Below are 27005 nucleotides of genomic sequence, written 5' to 3' on the forward strand. Positions count from 1 at the left end.
CTTATATACCACACAAAAAACGAATTGTAGATGTGTTGAATAGCAAGACCATCCTATGCTAAATTCATAGAGTACAGATTCTGTTTCATCAAAATTCATTGTAATACAGATTCTGTTTTACACTTTTACCACAAGATCATCTACTGTGTTCCTTTCTAGAATACCCAAATGGTTTGCCTTTCGAAATGAAACCAAAAATGTTGGTAGTACAATGGTTTCTTAAGTTATCATGGGGCCTTACTTTAGGGCGATTGGTAGCAATATTACTTAAGTTATTATCGTGATCAAGTACCCTTTTTATTACCTTAATTAGTTAAACTTTTTAGGTTTCCCTCTCTTATCCGAACCAGCTACATGTTTCTTTCCTTTTATGGTAAAATCCTCCATTACTAACGAGTTTAGAGAAGGAATCGAACACTATGGAAGGTCAGGAAATAGTAGTGGAACAGCCACATTTGTCAAACGCTGATATTACCAAGATGAATGATAACGCTTCAGTAGAATTTTCTGATTTCCTCTCTCCTGGTCACAAAGGAGAGTATCCTTCTATTAAAATTATCGAATCTGCTTATGAGCGAGGCCTAGAATATTGTATGTACTCTTTACTTGCTCGTTTTGACCTAAACAAGATGTCTATAGAGGAGCTTCACTTTGCTGCAGCGCAAACATGGAAACCCAGTGGTGAATGGGTTATCACTCCAATTGGAAAAGGGTATCTGTGCTGTTTTGGTGAGAACTCACGCAAACACACCACTGATCTTGTTGGAGAGGTTGATATGGAGTGAGAGAGATTGTACCACCAATGGCTGCCTGCGTATCCAAATCGTTCTCTGGAATCAAGTCTAAAAAATGCACGTAGTTCCCTATTTGAAATGATTGTTGGGTATTTATAGAAAAATGAATATGTTAAACTTCTTATTGGCTAAGATACTTTTTCCTTATTGGGTATTTGATGAGATATTTCCCTCTTTGTACGAAATCTTTCCAAAAGCTTTATATAGAAAAAATCCCTTGACATATCTTCGGACCTGCTATATATAACTTGGGTGCTATATTAGTGGGCAGTGTGGGCATGCCAGAATGCAACACTAGTAGGCAAGCGGGAATGCCACAGTAGCGGGCAAGCAAGCACGCCTCATTAGTGAGCAGCTCTTATAGTAGTACCCAATGATGATCATTCGTAGGGGTACGAGTACACTGGTATATACATGTGCCTCAAATTAGATAACGCAACAGACTTCAAAATGGGAGAAGAATTTCTGCCTAGAAACACATAAACAATCATGTCGTTGGCCAGATCGATGGGATATCCCATACAGGTCGACGCAAATACGCTGACAAGAACCTATAGGTATTATGCAAGTTGTCAGGTAGATGTAGACCTATCCAAAAATATCCCAAAACAAATTTTTGTAGAGGCAAAAGACAACGAATTTTGGTAGACAATAGTAGTAGGCAAATTGCCCAAGTTTTGCAATCACTGCAAAATTGTGGGGCATTTGGTGGGCGACTGCAAAAAGCTTAGGTCTGCCATTACATATGATAAGAACAAAGGAGTGGTGGTCAACAACACTCCCAAAGATGGTTGTAGACAAAATAACACATACATTTTGTCCAAATAAAGCAGTAAGCTCTGCAACGAAAGCGAAATTGGTATCGATTAAAGACACGTCCCGTCTCATTGTCGTCGTCATAATTACTAGAATAGTAGCTTTGTTTTCACACAGTAAAACTCTATTAAGCTTGCCAATGCAATGATTAATGGAGAGAAGAGAAAATGAGCATGGGAATCAAAGAGATAACCTACGTTGGATTTTATATTCCCAATATATAGGCATAAAAGGAGATATGGTTGTTGTTTATCCGGATCAATCTCTCTAAGTGTTTTAGATACACTGGAGACTTGAGTCCTTATCTAACACACATGTGGACGTACAACCCAAGTCTTACAATGGTGGTAACAATATACAGAGAAAGAATAGGAAACAAAAGCAAGGGAGAAAATGGACTGAAGTTCAAAATAAAAAAAAAAAAAAACCAAGAGGCTGGCTCCTCAAGGGGTGTTGAGGCAGGCACAATCACAACTCAGGTTGTAGACGCGGTCATAACAAGCAACAAGTTCCAAGTGTTACATGAAACGGAGGAAGGGAACATCGAATTACAAGAGTTTGAGGCTGGAGAGATTCAAGAGAATATACCAACAGAGGACCCACTCTTAATACCACAAGAGGAAGTAATGAAAGACACAAAGATGGAAGAAAGCCTTATTACTGCAGATAGCTAGGTTTATCTATGCCCAAACTATAACGCCTTAGGTTGCAAGCGACCACTTGGCAATCAAAATGGCTGATAATCTTCTTTAAGCAGCTGAAATAGAAAGTACAGATAAAGAAGCTCAAAGACATGAGATTGTACAGTAAGAAAATGGGATGGTGGACAACATTACTGGGCATTTGGATGCATCACTCATAGATCAAGAACAAGGGGCTGCTGATTCTGAGGCAGAGCAAGTCTTACAGCTGATGGAAAAACAAATACCACCAGATAAGGCACCTTTGAGTTGGGCAGAATCCATGGAGGAAGGGGAAATTCAAGAGACCTTGGGAAAGACTCCCTGCACCCCCACAATGGCAGCAACAAGAATTATCTCCTCCACATACCAGGTCTAGGTCTGGGAAGGAGGCATAACTTATTTTACGAATAACCTTAATAGGCACTTAATAATGAGGTGCATCCAGAAGGGGAGTGCACACCAACTTTTATCTTTCCATCTTATGAAGATCCGTTTGTGTTGTTATATTCTCCAATAGTTACATGTTATTTGAAGAAACACAAGAAATATTGTAAAAAATGTTCATTTGAAGCTTCTTTTGGACATGTGTTCATTTCAAGCAAAAAACTACGAAAATTTCATCCAAGAAGTCGAAAGAAGCGTTGGAAAGATTATGAAAATATTGTTTTTGACAAAACAATGTTATTTTTTTTTTCCTATCATCAACTCAAGGTCGAGTTTTTAAAAAAAAAAATGAAGAATGATGTAGGATTACTAGCCCCTCTTTCTTACCATAATTCCTTCTTTTGTGCTAAGATTATTATTTTCAAATTAGAATTACTATTTATTAAGAATGTGAAATATTTAGTATTTTCTATTTAGAGTTTAATTAGCTTTAGACGTGTAGGTTAGATTTAAAAGTTTAGGTTTCTTGGTTATCAAGTATGGTTTATCTATATAATGAGGTAATTGTAGTTTAGTTCATTAATTTAATTATCAATTATCAAATCTCCAAAACCTATTATACTTTTTCTCACTCAATTTCTACAATTCTTTTACAAAAATTCTATAGCAACACACAATTTGAACCGAATGGGCAAACACAATGATGTGGCAAAAGAAACTCACATGCCTTAAACTTCTTTTGAACAAACTATTCTTAACAAACTGACGTGGTAGTGCAACATTCATGTTGTAGTGTCAATTACCATTGCCACATGGATGTTGTAGTGTCAACTCTCATTGCTATGTTGCACTGTTTACTTATGCAACATGGATGTTGCACTATCAAATCTCACTGCAACATGAATGTTACACTGTCAAATCGCACTATTTACCTCTGCAACATGGGTGTTACATTATCAAGTCTCACTGGAACATGGATGCTGCACTATCGAATCCCAATGTTTACCTCTGCAACATGGTTGTTACACTATCAAATCTAACTCTACAACATGGATGTTGCAATATCAAATCCCACTATTTACCTCTGCAACATGGGTGTTGCACTATCATTTCGCACTATCAACTCCCACTGCAATATGAATGTTGCACTATTAACTCCCACTGCAACATAAATGTTGCACTGCCACGTCAGTTTGTTCAAAGTTGTTTGTTCATATAGAATTTTTGTAGCAAAATAAGGCACGTGAGTTTCCCTTGCCACGTCATTATGTTTGCCCATTCGGTTCATAATGTGTGTTGTCGTAGAAAAACTCATTACTCATTCTTTTATTCAATCTTTTTCCTCCTTAAATCTATTCCCCTTTTGAAGATCTCGGCATCTTTTCTTCTAAATCTCTTTTTATTCCGCATCACATGATGAACCTATAAATTTGGAATGAAGTGAAGGTGTATTGTTACATTTTTACTAGTCGATCAATCTTGCCGTATAATTGTCCCTTTAGGTTCATGCCTGAGTGTTGTTTTGTTTCTATGAATCCCCGGCTTTAAATCCCTCCAAACAACAATTAGAATGAGTTAACTAATAGTATAGAAGTTGTCAATCTTCTACCACAACAAAAATCTTTTATATCATTGTAGATGTTGTTGTTTTATGCTTACAACCTGATGTTGAGATAAAAGGGGAATGGCTACACTCTTCTTGGGATAAGAGTTGCCTACGTATTAAGTTTCTTGGGGTAAACTTCAATCAAACCTTACGTAGTTCTCACCTCTCTCTACTTATAGATGTTTGAGCTGACTTTCCTTATTTGCTCCAGGTCGTTATGAAGTGTAGATCCACCTTGTGTGCTATCTTGATGATTCGCCATTACTCTATTATTACGAAGTTAATGTCTCCTTGATTGTTGAGTTGATTGAGCTCCAGAATTGCGCTAGATGATTTGCTTCCATATATGGTTGTAACTGATGTTGGGACGACCTGGGTTTGGGACATTTGGTACGTTCTGATGGACTAGTATGAGCTGATGGAGTACGACCTGATGTGTGGACACGTGTACTGTAGTGTTAGAACGAAGGGTACTTACACAGCCCCTTTTATTTGAACCGTTCTTTGGACAGCTGTGATGTAAAAAGGAAGGGTAAAATAAAGTTTTCTCAAAACACGTGTCGGACAGCTGGTAGGTTTTATTGGCTTTTGAAAAATGTGCGGGAATTGTTGGGCTGGATTTGTGGGCCTGTAATTATGGCTAATTGTGGGCGAGTGATGCTTGTGTTATGTGGGAACACGAAACGTTTTGTATTCTCTCGAGGTTTTGGGCAGGTAAGGGTTTGTGAAAGGCTTTGTTTGTTCATTCTTCACACAAAAGAAAAAAAATATCAAAACGAAAAAAAAAAAACTTTCTCTTCCTTTGCTATAAGGTGTGTTTTTTCGAACTTCTTTTTTTTTTTTTAAATTTGATCTTTTCTTCTTCTTTTGGTTTTGCAATGTCTATGACTAGTGATAGTCTAACTGGTGAAGTTGAGATAGATGAGTGGAGAGAGAGAACAGTAAGTGCTGAAAAAGTTGAAGCTAGGGTTTGTAGTGGTGACGAGGCTTCATCGTCTTCATCGTTGGATACGATGGCTGATGATGCGAGGAGGCCTAGGTCGGAGGATTGTTATGCTTCTTTGAGGGAGGAATTTGGTTGGGTGGAGGCCGACCTGGCCATGTACGACCTGAGTGGGGAGAGGAACTTATATAGTAGTGACTACGTTCCTTGGGGTGAAGGGGTAGTGGTTTGTTATGGGCAGTTGAAGGTTGGGATGAGGTTGCCTTTTTCCCGTCTTACTGTGGAGGTGTTGATTTTTTTGGGAAAAGCCGCTTGTCAGTTCGTAGGGAACAATTGGAGGATTTTCCATGTGTTGGATTTGTTGAATGAGAGAGGCTATAACATTTGCTTATCAGATGTGCTGGAGCATTTCACTCTGAAGAGGTTGGTTGCTCTGAACTTCAGTTTTCAAGTCGGGATGGGGAAGTCTCCTGTTATTGTGGGAGTAAGTAATGAGAATTGGGGGCGTAGGCCGTTGTTGGTTGTGGGTAGATATTGCTCTTCTTATTGTGAGTTGAAAACTCGTGATGTACAGTTGGAGGGTAGGTTGTTTGTTCTAGGTCGTACTGTGTGTATGTTATATTATACTTTGGACGTTCTGACTTATTTGTTTTGTTTGCGCAGAGGTTCATATTCTTGACCATACTGAGACCGGTGCTATAGAAATATTTGCTTGTTTGAGCTTGGAGAATAAACGAGCTTTATTAGGGGAGGTTGCGCATTATTTTAAGAGGGGTGGTGGAGAGAAAATCAACCGTAAAAAACTGGAGCAAAAGAAGAGGGCTCGCAAGGATGTTGTTGATATCTCTGATTCTAGCTCGGATTCTACAATAGAGAGGGAGAGCCACAAGAAAGCACCTATTTCTGGAGTGAGAATGGCTGGAGGGGTTGCTGATAGTCGTTCTGCTTCAATGAGGACGGCTGGAGGAGCTGCTGAAAGCCGTTCTGCATCCAAACGCTCTGAGGTGGGTGATGGTGAACGTTCTGCATCCAAGCGCTCTGAGGTGGGTGATGGTGAACATTCTGCATCCAAGCGCTCTGAGGTAGGTTGTGTAAGTGCTGGTGGTAGTGCTAGTGGAAGTGCTGGTGATAGCGCTGGTGGAAGTGCTGGTGGAAGCGGTGATGCTCCCACTTCGTTCCGGAGGCCTAATCTGAAGAGGCGCTCCGAAGTGGTTGAGACGGAGGGGGCAAAGAGGTCCCGTTCTGAGTCTGAAGAATGACTTGGTGTTGGTGAAGGTAGGGTACCTTTGAAAAGGATGATCTTGAGTGATTTAGCTGTTGATGCTGGGGTGGCTGAGGCCCGTGGTAAGAAGAAAGCTGGGGATGCTGAGCCAGCTACCAAAAAATGTCAGGGGTCGGGGAGTGCGGCCCTAGGTGACAAGAGTGGAGATGACGTTCTGAGTAGGCTTGTTATGTATGATGACCCTGCAAGTGGGCTGAGGAAGTTTGTGAAGAATGTGGATTATAGTTTTAAATCCACGTTGGTTGCTGGAGGGTTAGTTGCTGGAGAGCATTGCTCTTGATGGAGATAGGCATAAGCTGGACTCTGGGAAAGGCTTGGATGTGCACCTGAAAGAGATGGATTGGTCGCTGTGCTTTGTGAGTGCTCTGCTGATCTGGGTTTGTTTTCTTTATGCATTGTAAGTATTGCGGATCTAACTTATTTTGTTGTTTGTTAGGTGCTGGTCATGTACAGGAAGTTAAGGGATATGGTAACCATCTCCGACCTATACAAAAAGGAGTTGGATGCCGCCAAGGAGGACTATGACAAGCTGGTGGCTATGCAACAGGTGGAGAGGGCTGAGGGCTCAGGTGCATGATCTGGCTGGGGATGTGGCCTTGTTGCGACTTGTTCTTGATGCTTCAAAGCTAGAGACTCAGCACTGGGTTGGCGAGTTCAGAGAGTCACAGGTCGTTGCTGAAAAAGCTCAGGCTGAGTACAACGACCTGGTTGATTTGGTGGAGAGTGGGGTTGAGTACGTTATGATAAATGATTTTATGGAGCTAGATCGTAAGTACAATGCCCTAAAAAGATCTGTCAAAAGTAGGGCTAGATGCAGTGGTAACTGGTGAAAGTACCGCTACAGATGCTAGTAGACGATCTGATCTGCCCTCCGACCTAGGTGCTGTTCCAACTGCCTCTCCTGTGGATGTGTTGAAAGTGGTTGATGATCCGACTAGCAACTCTTCTGCTATAGAGAGCTGCGAACTGGATCCTTTGAATGTAGAGTAAGTTTCCCGAGTTGTGTAGTGTTGAGCTTTTTGGTTTGAGTTTGTTTTTGTTTGCAGGTCTTTGAACAATATTTAAACATTTGTGTTTTTGCTACTGATAAACTATATTCTTAATGATGGGGATACTGAGGTCGGTTTCCCGGGATAATCTGGGGGCATCTAGTATCTATCCAAATTTGTATTTAAGTAGCAATATTTAAATTACTTACTTGTTGAGATTGTGGTTGATGTTTGCCTGCATATGATTGCTTTTGCTGTTTTTGACTTGTTGTATGATGACCTGTGTTCAGAATTGATGAACTGTTAGACTTTGCTAGGTCGTCTGGTTGTAACAAGTCGTAGAGCATTCGTGGATGACCTGATATATTTGCGTAGTTGACACCTAGGCTTTCTCATGCCCTTAGGTGTTTCAGGCCGAAGTCGCTCCTCCTCGGGGAACTTCTTATTGATATAATTAGCCTTTGATCGGCCATTACACTTGAGTCTAACTTTAAACCATGTTGAGGTCGTGAATCGCCTAGGGTCCTTTTGGAGGACCCTTGGATCATATTTGTCTGATAATTTGCCTTTGAGTAGCAATTACAATTGAATCATACTTAACCCTGGCGTTGGTGTTAAGTTGATTTAGGGTCCTTTTGGGGGACCTTGGGTTGAATTGATTGATAACTAACCACTACGTGGTTGTTGTAGTTGAGTCGCTCTTGACTGGCCTTTGATGTAATACATACATGACATTGTGATGTTCGAGGTCAGATTGTGTAGTGCAAGATGCCTGGTACTTATGTAAAGATGACATATGTTTTTGAAATGTTGATGAAACTTTATTCATAACGACTGATATATCTGGAAAAAAAACTTATTGATAAAATCGCCGAGGAGAGGCGTATTCCAAGGTCGGGAAGCATATCACCGAAGTTGAGTTTTGATCCAAAGATCGCCATTTCCAACGACTTTGTCAACAATGTAGGGCCTTCCCATGTTGGGTCGAGCTTGGCAGGTGAGCGAAGTGTCTTTTGATAACCAGGTCACCAGCTTGAAAAAGATCTTGGGACGACCTTCTTGTAAGATCGTTGGATTGTTTGGTGGTACCGAGCTAGGGATATTGTAGTTGTTTCCCTTCGTTCTTCTAGGAGATCGACCTCTTTTGCCAAGATGCTGTCATTTTCTCCTGATTCGACGATGTTAGAACGTGTGGTTGTGATTGTGAGTTCTGATGGTATGACTGCTTCTGTTCCGAAGCAAAGTGTGAAAGAGATTCATTGGTACTGGCTCTGGTTGTTGTTCTGTATGCCTATAGAATGTTTTCGAGTTGTTCCGGCCATTGGCTTTTCTTGCTTTCCAACTTCTTTTGGAGATTTTCCTTGATTGTTTTGTTGGTAGCTTCTGCTTGGCCATTGCTTTGTGCATATATGGGTGTAGAAAATGCTTGAATGATGCGCCATTTTTGTAGAAATGCTTTGACTTGTGAGCCAGCAAATTGAGTTCCGTTGTCCATGACAAGAGTGTGGGGGAGACCAAATCTTGTGATGATATTGGTCCATATGAAGTTGATGACGAGGACTTCTTTGACTTGAACTAGAGGGATTGCTTCTACCCATTTGGTGAAGTAATTTGTGGCTGCTAGGACGTATTTGAGTCATGTTTTCTTTTGTGGAATGAATGGTCCCATGATGTCTAGCCCCCACATGTGGAAAGGCCAAGGGATGGCTATGTTGACCAACTCCCGTGCTGGGCATAGGTGGTTGCGGCCAAATGTTTGACATTGGTGACATTTGAGAACGTACATTTTTGCTTCGATATGCATGCCTGGCCAGTAGTACCCTTGGGCTATTGCTTTATGTGTCAGGGATCTTGCTCTTGTATGGTTGCCACATTCACCCTTGTGTATTTCGTCGAAGATGAGGTGGCCTTCGTGTAGAGTGATACACCTGAGGTGGGGGTACGCGGGATGGATTTACGAACAAAGCGTCCGATTAATTCACGATTGTATCTGGGAGCTCGAAATTGTATGGCACACGCATTCTTTGTATCTGATGGGAGCTCGCCATGTAAGATGAACTTTACAAATAGGCCTATCCAGGATTGATTTATCTCTTCTTCGGATGAGGACTGGAAATCTATGAGGCTGTTGACGCTTTCTTGTTGGTAGGCAGGCCTCTCTAAAATGTCAATGTAGATTGTGCTGAGGCAAACCTCTTGTGTCTTTGAAGCTAAGAAAGCTAGACTGTTTGCATGCCTATTATCTTCCCTGGGAATATGCTCTAATGAGAATGTTTTGAACGATCTGATGAGGTTACTGATGACCTAAGCGTACTTTGCAAGGTTTGCTCCATTCGTGACATATTCCTCGGTGATCTGCTTGACTATTAGTTGTGAGTCGCTGTAAGCTTTAAGCTTTGGGACTTGTAGTTGTTGGGCCATGCGGAGGCCTGTGATCAATGTTTCATACTCCGCTTCGTTGTTGGAAGTTTCGAAGTTGATCTTGATTGATTTTTGTAGCTGGGTGCCTTCTGGTGAAGTTATGATCCCACCGCCATTGTTGTTGCACGCTACATCTACGTAGAGAGGTGTCATGGTCGGAGTTGCCGGGTTGATGGAGTGAAGTGATGGGGCTCGAGTTCGGTTTGACGCCTTCGATGGGGAAATCCGCAAGGAAGTCAAGAACGACTTCTTTTGGCGAGACGTTCTTGGAACTTAACTCGATGTTCTCTCTCGAGCTCTTCACCCATTTGGCCATTCGAGCCATTTTGTTGTTGGAACTCAAAACTTGTTTGATGGGTACGCCACTTATTACCTTTATGTTGTGGGCCCGAAAGTAAGGACGGAATTTCGAATGGTATAACAACAACATTTTCTCCATCAAGGAATAATGGTTCTCTCGCAGATCGCCAATGTCTTGCTTGTGAAGTAGACAGACTTTTCGATTCCCTCGTTTTCGCAAAAAAGGACCGAGCTGATTACAAAGTCAGTAGTTGCAAGATAAAGTCCCAGCGTTTCTTCTTCTTCTGGTTTGGACAGGACGGGTGGAGTTGATAAATCCACTTTCAAGTCGTTGAAAGCTTTTTGGCATTCGTCTGTCCATGTGAATGTTGCGCCTTTTCTGAGTATTTGCAGGAATGGTCTGCACTTATCAGATGCCAGTGAGATGAATCTGTTGAGGGCTGAAACCATTCTAGATAACTTGTGGATTTGTTGCTTTGTAGTTGGCTCTGGCATGTCAAAGAGTGCTCGTATCTGTTTCGGGTTTGCTTCAATGCGACTTTGTGAAACGGGTAACCTAAGAACTTCCCTGAGGCTACTCCGAATACGCATTTGGCTGGGTTGAGCTTCATCTTGTTTTGGCGTAACCTTTCAAAGGCTTATTGTAGGTGGGAAATGTGATCGCCCACCTTCTTGCTTTTAACTACCATGTTGTCTATGTAGACTTCCATGGTGTTGCCTAGCAAGGCTTTGAATATTTTGGTGACCAGTCTTTGGTAGGTCGCACCGACGTTCTTCAAGCCGAATGGTAGGATGTTGTAACATAACGTTCCTTGCTCGGTGATGAAGGACGTATTTTCCTAATCTTCCTCTGCTAGCGGTATCTGATTATATCCACTGTATGCGTCCATAAATGATAAAAGCTCGTGACCGCAGGTTTGATCTACCAGTATGTCGATTCTTGGTAGGGGGAAACTGTCCTTTGGGCAGTGTTTGTTAACGTTGGTGAAATCTATGCAAAGTTGTACCTGACCATTCTTCTTTGGAACGACTACAATGTTGGCTAGCCAGGTCGGATATTCGACCTTTTTGATGAATCCCACATTTTTTAGCTTTTCTATCTCTTCATTGATGGCCTTTTGAAATTTGAGTGCTAGTTTCCTTGGTCGTTGTTTGATAGGCTTGACAGTTGGATCTACATTTAACTTGTGGCAAGCGACCTGAGGATCGATTCATGGCATATCGATATATGACCAAGCAAAAACATCTTTATTGAGAGATAAGAATTTGACAAGTTGTTCCTTGAGCGTGGGGTCTAAATCAGCCCCTACATAAACAAACTTTGGGTCATTATCTGTGCCCAGATTGGCTTTTTCTCCTAGTTTTATTTGAGCTTGTTTTCCTTTGAGCTTGTCTGTTGCAGTTGCTGGAAGGCTGGATGCTTGAGGATCCTACTTCTTTGGGACGTCCCTGCTTTCGATGACCTGAGGCTTGGGTAAGGTCGTTGTGCTGACGTGATTGCATCGGTGAGCTTCTAATTGGTTGCTTCTGAGCTCCATGATGCCTCGGGGTCCGGGGAACCGTAGGACTTGGTGCAATGTTGATGGAATTGCTTGGATCTTGTGAATCCATCATATCTACGTCCTAGGATGGCAGTGTAAGACGACTTGACATCGATCACAATGAAGCGTGTTGAAGTTTTGACCATGTCTTCCTTTTCACCAATGGAGACTGGTAGTATAACGTCTCTGATGGCATCTGTGCGATCTCCGTTGAACCTATAGAGTGGTGTGTTTGATTCTATCATCATCGAGTCTGGCAGGTGCATGTCCTTGTAAGTTTGATAGAAAAGTATGTCGCACGAGCTGCCTGGATCGATGAGGACTCTTTTGACTGTCCACCCGTTGATTTTGATGTGCACTACCAGGGCATCATTGTGGGGGAGGCACACCTTGTCTAGATCCTCCTCGGTGAATGAAATTGTTGTTGTTGTTTGAGGGTTGGTGGGACTGATCACCTCAGCTTTGTGGGAGAGGTGATAGATTTCTTGAAGCGCTCCAACTCTTCGGTGCTTTTCACGACCTGAGGTTTCGTCATTGGAGGTGTCTGTAATCATGTTGATTACCTTTTTCTCATCATGGTCAGAGGAGTGCTGTCTCCTGTTATGCCTCGACTGACCTGGTGATTTAGATCGTCGATCGCTCGCCCTACTTCAGAGTCGCTGGCATGGCCAAATTTTATGCCCCAGGTCATCCCGGTAGGAACTCTTTCAATTTGTCCTCGTCGACCAAGTCTTGGAGGTAGTGCTTCAGGCTCCAACAATCATTGGTGTCATGGTGGTGGAGCTTGTGGAAATGACAGTATAGACATTCTGGAATGGCAATCACCCTATTGATGTTGGGCTTGAAGTATGGTGCTGTATATATCTTCTTCAGGATCTGGCTTGGCGTCCTGGAGAAGTTGGAGAATTCCCTCTTTGTGTAAGAAGGTTTGTGGGAGTTGGAGCTCTTGTTGTTGTTGTTGTTATTCCCATAATAGTGGATGCTTTCTTTGGGCTCTTGTTTGTCGCTCACTACGAGGACTTCTTTGCCCTTGCACTGGGCCAACCATTCCTCATACTTGATGTATTTGTCTATTCTGTGGTATAAGTCGTCTAAGCGTTCTGGCTTGTTTCACATTAGAGACTCTGCTAGGTCAGAGTCGTCCAGGAGAGCGTTGGTGAATGCAAAAGTTGCAAAGATGTCTTTTAAGCCTGGCTCCATTGAGAGGAGCTCCTTTTTGAAACGTCCTAGGAAGGCGCGAATCGTCTCGCCATGTGCTTGCTTGAGCTGAAATAGGGAGTCTAAGTCGGCTTGCTTCTTCCTGTTGTGGACGAACTCTGCTGCGAACAACTCAGCTAGCTTGTCGAAGTTGTTGATTGAATCAGGGGTGAGCGTGTAAAACCATTCCAAAGCTCCGGTCCTTCAGGCTGGTTGGAAAGAGTTTGCACTTCAAGTAGTCGTACTCTGGAGCACTGTATAGTGTGAGGATCTAGGTGAAATGAGCTACGTGCTGGCCTGGACACGAGCTGTCGTCGTACAGCGGGAACTTTGGTTGGATGAACTCTGATGGAGGCTGCTTGTCTCTGATTTCAGTTGTGAATGGTGACGCCTTGTACGTCTAGAGGATCTTCTGAGCGATCTGGAGCGCGTTGGCCTTGTCATTCGACTTCTCCAATCTTTGTTCGAAGTCCTCTAACCTTTTGTTTGTGGTGGTGGTGAGGGCTGTGACGGCGTTGTTTTCCACTGCGTCTGGAGTGCTGTTGTTGTTGTTGGAGGTGGCTTGTTCTCACATCATCTGGTTCTCTTGTTGCAAGGTGAGGAATGCTTCTTGGAGCGTCTTCATCTGATTCTGCCAACATTTGAAGTGAGGGGTCTATAGTTGTTTTTCTGACCAGCTTGAGAAAAGAGTGGATGTTCTTTTCTTAAGGAAACGAACCGGCTGACGGCGCCAATGTAGATGTTGCTGTTTTATGCCTAGGACCTGATGTTAAGATAAAAGGGGAATGGATGCACTCTTCTTGGGATAAGAGTTGCCTACGTATCAAGTTTCTTGGGGTAAACTTCAATCAAGCCTTACGTAGTTCATTTCTCTCTACTTATAGATATTTGAGCTGACTTTCCTTATTTGCTCCAGGTCATTATGAAGTATATATCCACTTTGTGTGTTATCTTGATGATTCGCCATTACTCTGTTGTTACGAAGTTAATGTCTCCTTATTGTTGAGTTGACTGAGCTCCAGGATTGCGCTAGATGATTTGCTTCCATATATGGCTGTAACTGATGCTGGGACGACCTGGATTTGGGACGTTTGGTATGTTCTGATGGACTTGTATGAGCTGATGGAGTACGACCTGATGTGTGGACACATGTACTGTAGTGTTAGTACGGAGGGTACTTACATCAATGAAGAAAAATCACTCCAGCCATTCCTAATACAATTTTAAGCAATTTTTGTTCGAATTAAATTAGAGCGCAGAGTCGCAGACCTTCCTTTCGCTAGCTCCTTCACAGTTCACACCAACAGCATCAATCTCAATGTTTCAGAACACAGCAGTTCTGAAAGACTTAACTCGAGAATGAACCAGTGTCCATAATTATCCAAATGATCTCATTGAATGGACGCACAGAACGATTTGTAGATGTGTTCAATAACAAGACCAGGCCATGATTTGTAGATGCGTTCAATAGCAAGACCAGGCCATGCCATCTCATAATCCTATGCTAACTTCATAGGAGTACAGATCCTGTTTTGTCAAAATTCATAAGAATACAGATTTTGTTTTATCACAAGATCATCTTACTTCTTTCTCATTCAGAATACCCAAATGGTCTGCCTTTCAGTACATAGTAGGGGAAAAAAATGAAACCAAAATTCCCTTCAATACCTAAGCTCTGAAAGCATTGACATTTACACTTTATACATGAGTACATGACTATTTTTTTTCTACTTATCACCTTAGCAGAGCTGTTTTGACTAGTCAACACTTCTAGGTTCCCACTTGAACATTCAAAAACAACATTAGCAATAGTACAAAGAGGATAATTGTAAAGTATTATAGGCAGATCCGGATGGGTCTTTTTCACTGAATCTACAATTTGCTTCAAATAGGGAGGACTGAATTCCTCAAAATCCAGAGGGCTCTGCTCGGTTGCCCAAGAGTCAAAAATCTGCACAGCTTGAGCTCCGCTGTCTGCTTGGTATTGGATATATTTTGCCATAGAGTCGGTAAATTTCTGAAGGTGTACATGCCGGACCTAGAAGATAGTTAGAGAAACAAAAAATCATTAGACAACCGATGCGATGCATTTTAACACCAAGACTGTCTAATTTAGAATCACTTTCCTTTGATTAACAGGGAAGTATTTCCATGGCCAACAAATGCCCCAGAATCTTTAATTTAGAATCGTACTCGATATCCAGAATCCTCTTTTAACTTTTGCATATCTTTCAGAGGCTAAAAGGATTCTGAATTTTTAAGTTTTAGAATTTTAAGCTTCATGGAGGCAAGTAAACTTCTTACATTGCCAATTCGATCAACTTTATATGTTAATAACAGTACAAGTTGAAAACTTTTGTACAAAGATGAGCATGGTCACTGCTGCAAGTGCATATTGCAGTCCTTGTCTGACACATTCTATATTACATATTTTGAAATAAATTTTAGTAACCAAACAAACTATGTCATAAGTTGCACCCGGATCGCAATGGAATATGACTTACATATGGAGTCTCCACATCTTCATCTTCTTCACCAGTTATTATATGTTCTCCTACTGTTCCTGCATGGCTGCATTTTCACCTTAGCTGCTGGCCATTATTGAAATAAGAAATTCACATCTTCTCCACCAGTTATTATATGTTCTCCTACTGTTCCTGCATGGCTGCATTTTCACCTTAGCTGCTGGCCATTATTGAAATAAGAAATTCACAGAGACAGAAAAAAAAAGACGGATTGACTCTGAAGAGATGTTATATGGGATGAAATGATCTGATATTGTGTTTGTTAAAAGAGGCGCTCTATAGGGACTTGGAAAGTCAAACGTGTTGTGCCAGACTGCCAGGTAATGGAAGCGTTTACTTAATGATTCTCATAGAGCTCACTCCAAAGCCTGGAAATGCAATTGAATGGAGCCAGACTCCAGTTTGGCAAAGCAACCAAGTTTTTAGTTTCAAAACAAAAAGCCTTGGTCTGTTACAGTGAGTCCCATTTTGCACGCAATACTCCTGAGTCCCTAAACTCTGTACACAAACTCCATGTTGAGCAAACAATGTCACTGGAAACAAACATGGGCAAAATCATATAAACTAGGCACCAATGAAGACTGATGTTAGCTTGAAAACTTTCAACAATGTACACACTAATAACGCACCAAACAATTACCATAGTTATTTAACTACCTCGTGCCTTAAAATCTACCAAAAAAAAATCACTAGGACACCAACCATCGCCTCTGCCATACATGAATTCAATTTCAACTTACAAACCAAAATTTAGAGAGAGAGAGAGAGATGATTAGCTCCAACTTATCCTAATCTTGTTAAGAATGTGCATGCTGAGCGACCAGAAGAAAAAGGGGAAATGAAATCCTAAAATTTGCACCAGTTACTACCCAGTTTACAGTAAATTGTCATTTGAACACGACTCAACATCACCCATAATTCCGTTATATATGCACTCTACCCAAAACCACCTCTTATAAACTCACAACACGACCTTGAAGTCCTCTATGCTATATAAGATCATATTTCCATCCAATCAAGTAAGAATTCTCAACGGCTCATTTAACTTTAAATGATCACAAGGCCAAACTGTTTGGAAGAATGTGGAACTGGATTACTAAAGAACCCCTGTACCTTCATCAAAAGACGAAGAATACAAATAGCACAAACAGTCAAACAGATAAGTGAAACATCGTAAACAAAGGAAAGCAATCCAACACACCTCTGTCACTCTATGTTTAAATGAGGAGGGGGGAGTATTTCAAACCTCAACACAAGTGTTAAACTGAACTGCATTGCAACACATTATTGACATGTAAACGACCGGCTGATGACTTGGTGAGGTGGCTGGGGACGAATTAACTGTGTCTGGATGGACCATCTCCCTCCTCAAGCATGAATCATTGTCTTCCAGTATGTGATCATGGATGCCAATATCTATATTCCGCCCTAGACCCTCAGGTGCTAACAATTACAGAAGGTAGACAGTAGCCTCAGCTCATTGTTTACAATATCAGGCATCAGTCCAGCTGCTGATTATCAAGATATATAGCTAGCCTCCACAGCAGATTTTTCCGCTATACTGGTACAGATCCGTTGTGAAAGAACACCTGTAGAGTGTACTTAGTCCCGCAACCAATAGAAGAACGAACAAAAGTTCCTCTACATAGACACAGTCATTCATCTTCAACAACAATTTGGTAAAGCACATCCATCTTTTTCGATCATGACCACTTCATTACAATTTACACCTATCAAGCTTCTTTCACAAATAGTTCAAACACGTTTATAGTCCTCAACACCTCACTGAGTTCCTCCATAGGTGCCTCTGTTTCGTCTTGTTCTTTCAAGGGAAGGAGATATTTTTAACTGCAAGACACTAGCCAATCAACGAAAACACAGAAAACAGACAAATAGAAAAAAAAAACATTTCGTGTAATTGTTATATCAAATACCAACTACATCTTGATTCAAATACATAATGTTTTTCTATTGAGTGTCATTACCATTTTCCCTGGTCTAACTAATCCCTATGCAACTTCTGCAGCAGTGTTGGCAACCGCATATAACATCAGCTTGCCTTCCCATTACCGGTCCATCCAAAAGTACATAAGCGTGATCTACTACAGCAATGTGACATCCCATATCACTGCCAACAACTCAAATCCATCAGCATTAAAACAAAATAATAATTCAAATCACTGGGCATTAAACACTTACATCTTCAAAATAGCCACAGCTACCAAAACAGAATCATCGCTAGCAAGCGGAGAAAGTGACACAAGGCATTGTTCACAGATAAGCATGTCGGAAATGCCACTTCCCTCTTAATATTCTTCTTAACATTCTTGTACACATTTCGGGATGGAGTGATTTTCATGAAATGATATTAGTTAATATTTCGTCTTCGGAAAGAGAGGAGCCATTAGTAGATACTTGTTAGTAGCTTTGTAATACCCGATACTGCACAACATTTAGCTTGAAATTGGCTTACAAAGTTCTTGGCAACTTTGGGTCAGGTGAGCATAAAACCATCAGAGACAATACATTTTGATGTGATAAACATGTACTGTTTGTCTGTTGCCTCTACCACCCGTAATTCCATCACCACAGCCTTGAGGTCGTGCACATTGAACATTAAAAAACCACAGGGTAGAATTACTCAGAAAGATGTGGATCGAAACTGGATTACTGTAAAGTCTGTATTTTGTTTTTCAAGAAGATGAAGATTATTGAAAGTACAAGAAAAGGAGAAAAAAACAGAACAACAAAACAAAAATGAAGGAAAACAATCAAATACACCATAAAGAAGCAAGAATAAGTATAAAAATTGAACAGATATATACGCAGAACCCCAGTACAGACAATGGCAAACCTAAACAAGTGATATACTGAACTGCACTTATGGTCCTTGATTCTTCTTTTGTGTAGCCTACACAAAACACAGTCCAACTAACACATGACAAATGCCCAGCTCATCCTTAAGGCTGCAGCAGAAAGTGCCCCAGCTACCAAAAGAATATTATACACTATAAGCACCGCATGGCATCAAACCCTCAACTTTAGAAACCATCTGATAGCTTAAATTTAAGTTGACATAGTCGGAAAAACCGATGATGCGGTAGGTCCATTAATATTCGTAGAACCACCTCCCCAAGTGCTTGCGCTTGAGGAGTTGCAATATGGATAGAACGGGTCGGGAGGCGATGGAAGTTGTATATTCCCCAGAAGTACCTGCACCACAACGCTCATCAGTGGTCTGTCATTGGGCCTGTACTGAGTACACCATAACGCAACTGTAGCTAGTGTCTTTGCTTTTGATTTATCCTTCTCCTTGATGCCACAATCATCCAATATTTCATTGAGTTTCCCAATCTTGAATTTTTCCCAAACTTGTCCAGGTAACCAAGTTTCGCCATCAAGATTACTCCTCCTCCCCAAAACTTCAAATAACATCATGCCAAAGCTGTAAACATCACTTTTGGAAGTTACTGGCATTTGCATCCACATTTCTGGGGCAGCATAGCTACGGGTCCCTCTAAACTCAACCACAGATATCTTGCTTAAATCTCTTTGAGAAACCTTAGCCATTCCAAAATCTGAAACTTTAGGACAAAGTTTTGAGTCGAGAAGCACATTACTAGGCTTTACATCATAGTGAATTATTTCATGAACACAACCCTCGTGCAAGTAAGAAAGTCCTTTTGCTGTTCCGATTGCAATGTCATACAAATTCTCCCACTGTAGATTAAGGTAGTTCTCATATAAAATCTTATCGAAAGATCCATTGTCCAAGTACTCATAGATGAGTGCTTTCATATTGGCCTCAAAACAATACCCGTAGAGCACAACTAAGTGTCGATGCAAAGTACTACTCATTGTTCTCACTTCAGCCATGAATGTGAACTCCATGACATCCATCGCAATGCCCTTTAGTTTCTTGACGGCTACTTTCACACCATTAGGTAATGTTCCTTTAAATACATCTCCATACGCACCAGAACCTATTTGACCACTGAAATTTTCAGTAATGCTTGTCAGGTCCTTATGTGAATATTGTTGTATTTTCTTTCTTCCAAGCTCACCTAATAACATCTCAATTGAGTTTGAGCTGCCACTGGCTCCTTTAAAAACATCCACAACTTTGACAACTTCAATCACTTTCTCTTCCACTTCCTTCTCCGTCGCAATGACAACTTCTGCAGGCAACTCTTCATGAGCAGTCTTACTTTTATCATCCTCAGTCACCCATTGTTTCTCAATCTCTGTAATAGGTACCCCCTTACCAACATTCTCAGTTTTAGTATCCCCAAGCTTCAATTGCCTTTCCAGCTGTATGGCAGCATAATTTTCCTCTCTCTCCTCACTCTCTACTGTCTCTCTGAATAATTGCATAAAGGTGTCGTAATCTGAAAGAAAATGCTTGTGTATGTCAATATGATAAGAAGATACTATTAAAAGTACAAACGTTATGAACTCAAGGAATCCTCCAATTGCGTGAACAAGCAATTAAAGACAGGCCTAGATAGGCACAGAGACTTATACCTGAGTAGGAATATTTAGAGGTTTCTTCTAGAAATAATTACTTAAACCCATCCTTTAAGCCATCTCATTCTCATATTAGAATTGAACATCATGAAAATGAAAACGATCTGATGATTAGAAATCTATAGAATACGGAGATGAACAACAACAAAAAACAATACTCACTTTCCACAGATCCGAACTGGATACGAAAGAGCTTCTCCTTTGAGTCTCCCTTAGAAAAATCAGTTGCAGCCCAGACACAGGATGTAGAGTTTGATGCGTGTGCATCCACTAACATTCCAGAAGAAACTGAAACAAGGTAGAATATATAAAAACAAACTCAAATAAATGAAACAACATACATTACACAGATAAGCAGATCTTACTTCGATGATTCACATAGATCTTGAGCGACTTTGATCTCATAACCAATCGAACTTTATCAGTTATTTTGTGCTTCAATAGCCTTACGGTACCAGAACATAGTTTCTTCCATTGATCCCCTTTTCTTTCAAATTCATAAAGCTTTGAGCTCCTATAAGTCAATGACCAAAAAGACAAGCACATAAGAAAGAATGTACTGAAAATCATCTAAATTCTAAAGCCAGGGAATTAAAACAAGGTGATCATAGCTTAGCTTACATTTGGAGAAGCACATCTTCATCTTCTTCATCAGTTACTGTATGTTCGAAAAGCTTCCCTTGTCTTTCCAGTTGTATGGAAGCATCATATTTCTTCCTTTTCTCACTCTCTACTGACTCTCTGAATATTCGTGCAAATTCCTCCCTTGCTGAAAGAAAAAGGCTGGCGTATGTAAATATTGATAAGACGATACTATTAAGAGTTTAAAATAACATATTAGTAGTTGTAGTACACTCATGCCTGTACACATAGAGCTAGCTTTTGTGAAATTCAAAAGCATGATCTATTAAATCTTAACACAATTGAAAAAAAATAAAAATGGACGGGTTATACACTCAGAACATTGAGACGTCTCTCTGGAAACAATTAGTTAAAACTATCCTAATAATATTTTAAGCCATCTAAATCCCATATTTGAACCTTGGATGATGAAAATAAACATTTATTAAAAATCTAAAAAAATACTCACCCGTGTCAGAGGAGAACCGGGAATAAAAGTAATACTGACTTGTATTCCAGTAAAGATAACGATCATCCCTACTCCACAGTTCCATTTCCCAAGATACTGAAACAAAACAGAAGAAAGTCAAATAAGAAGAAACAGTAAAAGTAACACAGCCCAGATCTTACTTGGATGATTTGCAAAGATCTTGTTACCCCCGAACCACCGGTCTTCTGTCATACACACTCGAACATTTCCCAATTTTTTGTGCTTGAAGAGCTTCACGTGACCACAACTTGTCGATCCTTTTTCTCCATTTCCGTCATACTTTTTTATACGTGCTAACCTACAAGTGAAGGGCCAAAATATATACATGTGACAGGAAAAGAGAATACTAGGAATAAATTGAAGTTAACTTACTCATCGAAAATCACATCTTCATCTTCTTCACCAAATATAGAGTCGTGTTCACTTTGGCTGCCCATTAATCACAGACTCACAGCTTCTTTGTAAGAGAAATATATATATATTATATAGAGAGAGAGAAAGAGCTGTTTTTGGGTCGAGCGAGAAAAAGGTACTGGAATTTTCTCACCAAAAGTTTTTGTATATCTTTAATCTTTAATATATAGAAAAATGAGGGGTTGAGTGAATAGTGATTGGTATGGACGTAGGGGCATTTTGGTAATTTTATAATTATTTTTGTTTTTTTCTATTTTTTTGGGGGCAAAATTGTATTTTCACAATTATCAAATTTGTTTTCTAGCAAAAGTGTAGACTTGGTGGGCTCCGGGGTAAGAAAAATGATTGCACATATAGAAATAAAATAGTAATTCACTTTTATTGTAAATTTAAAATTAGAAAAAATAATAATAGTGGGGCTTGAGATTGTTCCACGTGATAGGCAGTGGCATGAGGCTAGTATATATAATATATCTATATAACAAATTAGGGAAGGGTTGGGCATGATCCGACGGTCCAAACACCTTTTCAGCATTTCACCCTGTTTATGACATGGCAAAATCTAAGGGTATTTGGTGGTATGTCTCTTAAGTTAACGCAGACCGGCACATAGTATCACGATTTCCTCCAACTAAACCAATGCCTCCCCATTTTTCTTTTCTCCAAACAAACCAACTATCCCTACAACCCTCATCACTCCAATTATTATTTTTTTGTTTGTGGAACACTCCAAATTTCTATTTCTCATCCATCTACCTTTTGAATTGATGTTTACTTTACTCTTAAATTTTAGTTGGCGCCGACATCGCGACTTTGTTTGGTTTGATTTGGTGGTTTAGTTGGCATCGGTTACTACACTGTTTGGTTTGATTTGGTGGTTCCAAAGAATCGTGTGCGCCTTGACTGAGATTGAATGACTACATAGGAAGGATATTCAGCACTACAAGGTCAGGAAAAATTCGGCCTTTCTCTAGATTGTGGTATATTCACATAAACATAACGTCAGATTGCACAAAAAATAAAACTGAGATGACCCAAATTCTTATTCAACATTCAAGTTTGCGTGACTCTTGAAAATAATTATTAAGTATGCCTCATTCCTTTGCTTAATTTTAATACGTTCAATACATATGTTCTTACTGATCTATGTATGTATATATCATACAAGTATGTATAATGTATACTATACGTTTAAGGACTCAAGGTAGACTTTCTGTAAATTGTTAATACGTAATATATTGGATTTTGGGTCAATCTTTTTTATGCAACGTTAAGTCTTTAGGATTGTTATCATATTTTTTATTAGTTTTGGTTTGGTACAAACCAAGCTCGTGAGAAGCATAGAGTTATGTTCCGAAAGGATTATAGCTAGGGTTTTTCTCTCCCCTTTCCTAATGCATGGTCTCTTCATGGTTTATATAAGCTCCATTGTGTGATTGTTGCATGGCAGTTTGCCTTCCGTATAGGTTTGAAGTATTTCAAAATTGTTAGAACATTGTTCCTGGGTTTCATCGTAGAGGTTGATCTATGAGTTTAAGGATGCGGTGACAATGGTATCTTATCAGTTAAATCTATCTATAGATTGTCTTCTCAAATGGATTATAGCTTATCAAATCTTGCATTCTCCATCTAGCATATAGAAGTCAAAATTCCCTGAGTGTATATTTTATAGGTGTGTCTGTGGTGTGTATGTGTGCTAACTTTGAGAGTCATTACTACGATAGCTAACCTTTGCAAGCACAAGGGTACCATTTTATATATGCATTCTCCGTTATGGCAACCAAAAAATCTGGGCTTATAATTTTTATGTGCTCACATTTATTTGCAGTTAATACCCTCTTAAATTTGCCTTGAAGCAAAATGCCTCTTACTCAAGCTAGACAGTCCTATGAGTCCATTATCTCAACTTAGAGGGTAAAAGTTTGGATATACTCTTTTATTAGTAAAACAAAAATCATGCTGCCAGCCCCTTTATATTTAGAGATATTAGCCACAAAAGCTTTGTTTAGGCTTTACTTAACAAAGCTCTCTGCGCAAATCTCCCTGATAATCTTGACGGAATTTTCATCGTCTTCTATAAAAAATTTGGGATAATTATCACACCCGTGGTCGGGCCCCATCACTTCTTGATTGCAAATGGTGGAAAAGACCTACCCGACACTGATGTTTACTCTATTCCTCCTCTTGCAATTGACTCTGAAGATGCTCCATATATTCCCACTTAGTTGATTTCCCTTCGCTTTGTTTTCATAAGTGGACACTTTTGTTCCTGTACTTAATGTCTTCCGTAACATATGAACAGGCACATGACTACATCTTCGGATATGTTTACTCAAGTCATGGGATACGCACAAAAGTCACTCATTTTGGGGCCTTAGTAAGTTTTCTTATTTCTAACCAATGTTTATTTAATATTTTTGTAATTTGAAAACATGCAAATTATTTTATGCTCTATATGTTTAATCCTTACAGACACCCACACAATTCTGTAGTTTTCTTTTATTTTAATATATTTAACCTAACCGAGTAAAAGACAAAGGAGTATTTCATCAAACAAACTAAGCCAAACCATGAAACACTTTTGTAAAGGAGGACTTCTTCACTTGGAATCCAACTAGTCTATTTGGTCTCATTTCCAATTATACGTAAGTTTTCAATGTAAAATGGTTAGTTCCTAACTTTTACTCCTACAAAGTGATTACTATTATTATTATTAATAATATGATTTCTTTTCAAAATTGTCTGCTGCCAACCCATGTAAATTCTACTTAGAAGGTATTGCTTATTACCATGTCTATTCTTATTTCTCCCTCTCCTTATCCTAATGCTAACATGTTAAGGAACTGCAGATTCTTCTGTGCAATTGAACCCTTTATGAGACTGAGACCAGCCTGGGCAAGTAGAGTCCATGATCTCTTCAAACCAGATGGAGAACTCATTACACTAATGTTTCCGGTAAATCATTTTCTAACATTTTATTAGCTTTCTTTTCTGGATGTCAGGTTGACGATCGCATTGGTGGAATAACTATGCCGAGTTTAATCGAATTTTCATGGCGGTGATAGTGGGGGCTACTATCGCAAGATAATATGGTGGTTCAAGCCGCGACGCGTTCGATTTAAATTAAATTAGAAGTTTAACGGTATTCTTTTAGTCGTCCATCCTTATTTCCTTGGTAGTGTTGGGTGTTTTAGTTTTAGGGAGATTGATTGCTCATTATTAGCAAGAAGCATTATTATAGGACACCACCGTGTTGAATTCTGCATATAAGATTAGGGTTTATGTTTTTCAGAAAGTTTTGGAGAGAGATTTAGGTTTTTCCGAAAGTGGGAATGGTGTTTCTACTGGTGATATTGCTTATAAGATTATCACGAGGCTTCCGATGTTCCTGATATTGTTTGCGCTCTTCTCAATGTGAGTCTACTACTCTAAAAAGGTTTATTTATAGAATGCAGTCTTTTCATTTATAATTAAACAATGTATGTTATTGTCACTTTACGATAGAATGAACTGTAGATTATGTTTTGACTATTCGTAATCATTGAATTCAACAACTACATAATGTTATATTGGATTATAAAGCTACAATTTGTTATATAGAAAACCAATTAAATCTGAAGGAGACAAGGATTTATTAGGGAAGCTATGGACTGCTGTTTGTCCTACAATAAGTGGGCTCAATGATCCGTTTGTCAATCCAGTTAAATATCCACATTTTATATTTTATGAAGTTGCCATGCAAAAAACTATTGGTGTGTGATGTCACCTAGCTTTATTTGAAAAAATGTATCTGTTAGCAAAGCTCTAATGCATCCCATCTTTGAACAAGTCCTCGGAACGATTTTCTTTCTTGACATGCGGTATCAAAAAAAAAACACAAGGGGAGGATTTTTTGCTGATTCATATGTTCCGTATTACAAGGTGGGAAGCGCTTAGCTTGTTGGTCTTGGCGATGATGATCAATGCATTGAGGATGACTTTACAACATGGTATTTGAAGAACTCCAATCAACTTTTTGATGATTCTAAATGGATCAATTTTTTTCAAATTGTGTTAACAAAATTTTCTTATCCTGACTGTTGATGTGCTAGGTGGGAATTGGTGTGGCCAGAATTGGATAAATTGCTACTGGATGAAGATGACACTACAAGTGTTTCCACGCCGTATACTGCTGCTATATTAGAATATCGGGTTGTATTTCATGACATTTCGGATGCAGCAGCACATGATAAGAACTGGAGTAAGGCAAATGGTCACACAACTCCTGATATTCATCATCCATGCAGGTAGTAACTACGTTCTGTAAGCTGGATTTCAAGATTAATCCTACAATCATTGTCTCATTGTAAATCAATGTTGTTATTTTCTGTGTCGAATACTGTACTATTGTTTGAAAGTTTGGTACATTGAGTTTTCTATATATGTGACAAGAATGTTTTGTTTTTTAGAAAAAAATGTTGCTGCAATTTTCTTTTTCATTAATTGTGGCTTAACTTTGCCTGCTACTATTTAACTCTTTTCATGACAACACACATATTATGAATGAGACTTTCATGGTCTCTTTTTGTGTTGTTTAATGCTTCTATTTCAATTTTCCTTTTCTTGTGCGTATTTTTGGAGTTCTGCAGGTTTACGATAGGATTCAATATTCAAGAAAAACAGGTAGGCTATGCCCAAATACAAAAAACAAAAGCATACATTTATTTTTGTCAACGTCAAATTCTATATGATTTTTTCATCATGATCTGACTGCAGCTAAAAATAATTTCCATTGTTATTGAACGTTGGCTTTAGCTTGGTGTTGATATATTTTGTTGCTTAAAGACACCTTTGCGCCGAAGGCGTCCGTATCTGTGTCGTACGGCACGGGCAAACCCTAGTATCTAATATAACAAGGGAGGAAAGTTTTATGACATACGGCTGGAATTCAATATGAGCGGGTATAAATCGAGGGCCACCGTTCCGCCACGTGTTGGAGTTTGATGGTAATTAAGACTTCCCATTAATTTAGCAAATCAAATAATAGTAATTAAGACTTCTATTTATTAAATCAATAAATAATGATAGTTAAAATTTGTTATTAATTAAGCAAATCAATAAATAATGGTTTAATTGGTAATTAAAACTTTTCATTAATTTATTAAATCAATAAATAATGATAGTTAATTTTTTTTTATTAATTTTGCAAATCAATAAATAATGGTTTAATTAGGTAATTAAAAAATAATTTTCCAATAATATCAAATTAATTAATGCTTTTAACAATATTTCAAAAATTAAAATAAAGAACTCAGTTCAATCAAAATTTTCAATTTTTTTTTTATTATCAAAGTTGATATTTAAGGAATCAAAAATCCTACACATCGATTGTTCCCACATAGTCACCACAGTGTGAGGTTTTTTGACACCGACAACAAGTTTTCAGGAGGCCACCCATCCTATGACTACTCCTACATGAGCAAACTTCACTAC

The 27005-nt window shown here is 39.4% G+C and overlaps 1 protein-coding gene and 1 long non-coding RNA gene across 2 annotated transcripts; one reads left to right on the top strand and one right to left on the bottom strand.

Annotated features, from left to right (window-relative positions):
* Positions 1-18239: 18239 nt before the first annotated feature.
* LOC147481051 (uncharacterized) lies at positions 18240-21678 on the bottom strand. The gene is made up of 7 exons (XM_086579917.1): positions 21492-21678; positions 21260-21417; positions 21099-21194; positions 20630-20777; positions 20374-20522; positions 20171-20296; positions 18240-19869 (listed from the first exon to the last, which is right to left on the bottom strand). The coding sequence occupies exons 1-7, from the start codon at positions 21554-21556 to the stop codon at positions 18548-18550; spliced, it is 2064 nt and encodes a 687-aa protein (XP_086436043.1). The 5' UTR covers positions 21557-21678; the 3' UTR covers positions 18240-18547.
* Positions 21679-24930: 3252 nt separating this feature from the next.
* LOC147481052 (uncharacterized) lies at positions 24931-26693 on the top strand. Its single transcript, XR_015205774.1, has 3 exons — positions 24931-24947; positions 25455-25522; positions 25625-26693. It is a non-coding gene; the product is annotated as an uncharacterized LOC147481052 (long non-coding RNA).
* Positions 26694-27005: the final 312 nt, after the last annotated feature.

Source organism: Coptis chinensis, chromosome 8 (genome assembly GCF_015680905.1).
Source record: "Coptis chinensis isolate HL-2020 chromosome 8, ASM1568090v1, whole genome shotgun sequence".
In the NCBI taxonomy this organism is placed as follows: domain Eukaryota; kingdom Viridiplantae; phylum Streptophyta; class Magnoliopsida; order Ranunculales; family Ranunculaceae; genus Coptis; species Coptis chinensis.